Genomic DNA, 5,000 nt, shown 5'->3' on the forward strand with positions numbered 1-5,000 from the left:
CATCATTCAGGTCATGACCCTCATCCAAGACATTCCGGTGCCCGTCATCGCCATGGTGAACGGGGTTGCCACGGCTGCAGGGTGCCAGCTGGTGGCCAGTTGTGACATTGCCGTGGCGACGGAGAAGTCCACCTTTGCTACGCCGGGGATTAACGTGGGGCTGTTCTGCTCCACCCCTGGAGTGGCCATCGGCCGAGCGGTACCCAGGAAGGTGAGATTCGTCTAGCACCCTAAAACTTGTTTTAAAGGAACACGTCACCGTTTTTTCATATTAAACTGCGTTATTCCCTTAACTAAGACGAGTTGATACATACCTCTCACATTTCAATGCGCGCACTCACTGGCTCTGGTGTGCGGCGCAACTTTGATAACACTTACCTAGCCCAGTTTATTCATCAGGATCCAAACAGAGATGAAGTTAGAAGCGACCAAGCACCACCATGTTTTCCCTATTAAAATACAGTTAGAGACCAGATCGCAGTTGCAGAGTTTTCAAACATTTTAGCTCACAGCTCTCTGACGCGATGTAACTCAGTCAGTCCAGCAGAGATGCCAGGGCAAAGTTTTGGTCAATGGAGTGGGAGAGAAATGCTTATTGCCTTCTTTCAATGAAACAGCAGTGTCTGCTCAACTTACCACGGATATGCTTCATAAGTCACAAAAACGAACGCAATGTTTAGGACAGTTTGCCAGCTATTTCATGGATCCAGGATATTATGCATCCCGATAAAGTTCCCTTGGCCTTTGGAATTAAAATAGCCCCACATCATCACATACCCTTCACCATGGCTAGAGATAGGCATGGTGTTTTTTTCAGTAGGCCTATTAGCCTGTTTGATTTGCGTTGAGCTCAATGAGCATCAAACATTCTCAACCCACTGTATGGTGAGACAAAATAAAACGTGCTGCCTTTCTAAGCAGGTAAGAGGGATAACTATATTGTGTGGCGAGGTAATATCCTCGCTCTTGCACTTTCAGTTTCACTTTGGAGTGAGGATATTACTGCGCCGAGTCTAAGTGCTCCCAATTGTTATTCCGCCACACAATATAGTATCAAAGTTGTGCCGTGCACCAGAGCCAGTGAGTGCACTCATTGAAACGTGAGAGTTATGTATCAACTCGTCTAAGTTAAGGGAATAACGCAGTTTAATATGAAAAAACGGTGAAGTGTTCCTTTAAAGGAACACACCAATGCTACTTTGTCTAACCCACTTCCATTGAATTGTGTTAAGCTAGGCTAACGGTGCCCAAGAAGGTGAGATCCGTCTAGCACCCCAGATTTGTTTTGGAATATGCCAACGCTGTCTGGTCTTACCTTCTTCCATTGAGTAATATTATAATATTGAATATAGGAAGAACAGTACAGTACATTTTCACACACTGTAACAAGTTGTAATAGCACCAGATGTTAGTTCCCTCTCAGCAGCAGCACCAATTGACTAGTTGCACGAAAGGCTCTCGGTGAGCTTGTTTGTTTCCTGGGGAGCCAGGTGTGCTTGAACCTGCTGCTATTTTGAATGCAATTAGTGTCTACACGTCCTTCTTTATCGTAGCGTGCTGATTCACTAGGTGCAACACCCAACCGGGTCCGTGTAGACGCTAATTACATTCAGAATAGTGGCAGGTTCAAACACACCTGGCTCCACAGGAGATAAACGAGCTCACCGAGAGCATTTTGTGCAACTAGCCAATAGCTGTTACCTCACGAGTGCGGTCGTCCCGCCTGTGCTCTCAGGTCGCCATGGAGATGCTGTTGACGGGTCAGCCGGTGTCGGCGGGGGCGGCGCTGCGCCACGGCCTGGTGAGCCGCGTGGTGGCGGACGAGGCGGAGCTGGAGGAGGCGGCGCGCTCCATGGCGCTGCGCGTGTGCGAGGCCAGCCGGCCGGTGGTGGCGCTGGGCAAGGCGGCGTTCCAGAGGCAGATGGCACAGGGGCGCGACGCCGCCTACGCCACGGCCTCCGCCGTCATGGTGGACAACCTGGCGCTGCGCGACGGCCAGGAGGGCATCAGGGCCTTCCTGGAGAAACGGAAGCCCACGTGGACACACGGCACCGAGAAGGCTCATAAGTGAGGGCAGGGTGTGTGTGTGTGTGTAGGTGTGTGTGTGTGTGTGTGTGTGTGTGTGTGTAGGGCCACAAGTGGTGGGGGGGGGTGCCCTATCAGAATATGTTTGTGTGCCTTATCAGAATATGTGTGTGTGCGTGTGAAGGGCCATAAGGGTGTGTGTGTGTGGGGGGGGGGGGGGGGGGGGGGGGGGGGTTGCCTTATCAGAATAAGTGTGTGTGTGTGTGTGTGAAGGTCCACATGTGAGTACAATGTGGGGGGTGGTGATGTAGGGGAGGAAATCCAATTGCAATTTTTCTGACAGTGCGATTGACATTTTGATTTTGAAACATCATTTATCAGTGTCAATCTTCAGTTCAATATCCCAAATGTCATTTTAAATTCAGCCACTTCTTATTGGTTAGCATGCCAAGTGCATGAGAGGCACGGCACTGCTGATTGGTGGGCAGTACTGTCTGTCACGCAAGGGAGATGAGATGAGAGTAAAAAATCAGATGTGACAGGAGTAACCATTTGGACGGAGTGTGCAAGCTGTGTGATTAATTGCCTCTTTCTGCGATTAGCTAATTGCATTAGTTCAAATTGTATTTCAATTAAAAATCGATTAGTCTTTTTCAGCCCTCATGGGAAGTGCCTTATCAGAGTAGGTGTGTGTGTGTGTGTGTGAGAGAGAGAGAGAGAAAAGGTGCACAAGTGAAGGCATTAGGTGAGGATGATGGGGGATGGAATGTGCCTTATCAGGAGTTGTGTGTGTGTGTTGTGTGTGCAGGGTTGCAGTGTGACTCGTATGCATTTTTTAATAGTGGTAATTACAATCCGATAGATTAATGATTTACTTTGGCAACATAATCGACTTGTGTGTTGCTATCTGCTAATGTAGAAGCACAGAGAATCTAGATATTAGGATTATACATATAAATATATCCATATAAGGATGCAACACATCTTCACACTACATCACTAATGAATGCTGTTTTGTTGCTGTTCAAGCCCTCGGTTAATAATAACTCTTTAAAAAAAAAGGTCATGGTGCTCAATTGGACAGATCAATCGCTGTAGTTCATGCTCTGGACTTGGTATTGTCCATGCGGATGTACACAATAATGATTTTCAAAAGGTGTTGATTTAGGTGTACAGTATTGTCACTTTGGATAAAAGCTGTCTACTGAATTATTTAATCAAATGTATTAGAGATTATGGGAAATAAAGGACTCTTATTTTGTATTTGGTTATTCTGTTTAGTTGTTTTCTAATGTGTCTGTCTGTCTGTCTGTCTGTCTGTCTGTCTATGTGTCTCTCAAGTCAAGTCAAGTCACTTTATTTATATAGCGCAATATAAAACAACAACCGTTGACCCAAAGTACTTTACAATGGAGGCAGTTAGGAGTGTTTGCAATATAAAAATGGTCCAGGTAGGAGTACAAAGAAGTGTGTGTGTGTGTGTGTGTGTGTGTGTGTGTTGTGTGTGTGTTAGAAGAGTTCCAGGCAATTGGCAATTACATCATTGCTCAGTATAATTGCAGTGTCAGAGCAACAGCAAAGGCACAACATACTGTAACAACCAGCTAGTCATCTCAAGAGAGCCATGTTGGAGGAGTGAGCAGCTTATATTAAATTGCATGCTAGTACCCATGCCATGCCATACTGGGCCGTAGGTTCATTTATAACCCCAGTAAAGTCTGAGGAAGTGCTGCAAAAGCCTGAACCGTAACTAAATAAATACAATTTTTTAAAAAAAAAAATAGAATAGAATAGAATATATTTATTTATTTAGTAACGTTTCAGGCTTTTGTAGCCCTTCCTCAGACATTCCTGTGGTCAACATAACGACATATATATTGGGAGCTCTTTGTGCGGATTTTTATGTTGCCTTTGAACTATAATTTAAAACCCAAACTGCGTAATCTCAACAGGTGTAAAACAGTGTGCAATGTGCAATTTAGACAATAGGGGGAGCCAGCGTGTCTAGTTACAGTAATACTGAGAGCTATATAATTTGTGTTGGAGATAACTGTATCAACTTACAGAACAACAAGTATACTCACTTTATCTGTTTGGATTCTTGGGAAATTTAGTCATAGGCTCAGCTGAGCAACAGGTGCATGAAGGCCTGGTCCTGCCATAAGTTAACTGTTAATATCGTTTAACTTTTAATGAAATACTAGTTTTTTCAGAAGGTCATTCATGGGGTCATACTTCTCCATTGACACTCAAATGAAACTAACCGTTCCCATGACGAAAGGGAACTGACACACACTCTTGAAACGAATGCGTTGGAAACAAGCAGGCCTATCTAGACACACAAATGTGTTTTTAAAAATAACGCCAGTTATGCTGTTTTCAGTGCAAGTTGTGTTATTTTCAACACATACTGGGAACGAATAACAAAAGCACTGTGTTGGAAACAACACTAACTGTGATATCCCTGGACACAAGTGTTAAAATAGCCTAATGCAACTTGCAACTAGGCCTAATTAAACATTCGTTTAAAGGATGTAGTGACACATAAAACAACTTTGATTTTGTCATAATTTGATCGATTGTAGTTTAAACCGTCCAACTATTTTTTTTATTGAGATTGAGTCACACCATAATTAGGCCAAACATCACTGGACTACGTAAGTTACAGTAAGTTTTGATTAAAGTCTACGTAGGTTATTTTAGGTGAAAGGTCACGCTGTTATCTATAGTTGGCTATTGCGTATTCTATCCACAGGATGTGGCGTTAGATGCTTTAGTCAACCTCCACCCAAATGACCAAACTAAATAGATATAGGATAAATATATCAAATTTGTAATGGTGTTGTCATAAAGCCTGCACTACTGATAACGACCGAAATTATGAGTATAGAAGTTTGGAATGTAGAGAACGCGTACTAGCCCACTGAAACCGTCCGTTGGAGTTATGATGACGGTGTATGTTGATGCAACAAAAT

General features: G+C 43.9%; 1 protein-coding gene across 1 annotated transcript in view; it reads left to right on the plus strand.

Moving 5' to 3' along the window:
• Positions 1–2,231, plus strand: part of echdc3 (enoyl CoA hydratase domain containing 3) — a 4,903-nt gene extending 2,672 nt beyond the window's left edge. The window contains exons 4-5 of the mRNA XM_062517740.1: positions 11–211; positions 1,736–2,231. Of these exons, the coding sequence (XP_062373724.1) occupies positions 11–211; positions 1,736–2,071 (537 nt within the window). The 3' untranslated portion in view covers positions 2,072–2,231. The remainder of the gene's footprint in view (positions 1–10; positions 212–1,735) is intronic.
• The last annotated feature ends 2,769 nt before the right edge of the window (positions 2,232–5,000 follow it).

The sequence above is a fragment of the Sardina pilchardus genome, chromosome 17, assembly GCF_963854185.1.
Source record: "Sardina pilchardus chromosome 17, fSarPil1.1, whole genome shotgun sequence".
NCBI lineage: Eukaryota > Metazoa > Chordata > Actinopteri > Clupeiformes > Clupeidae > Sardina > Sardina pilchardus.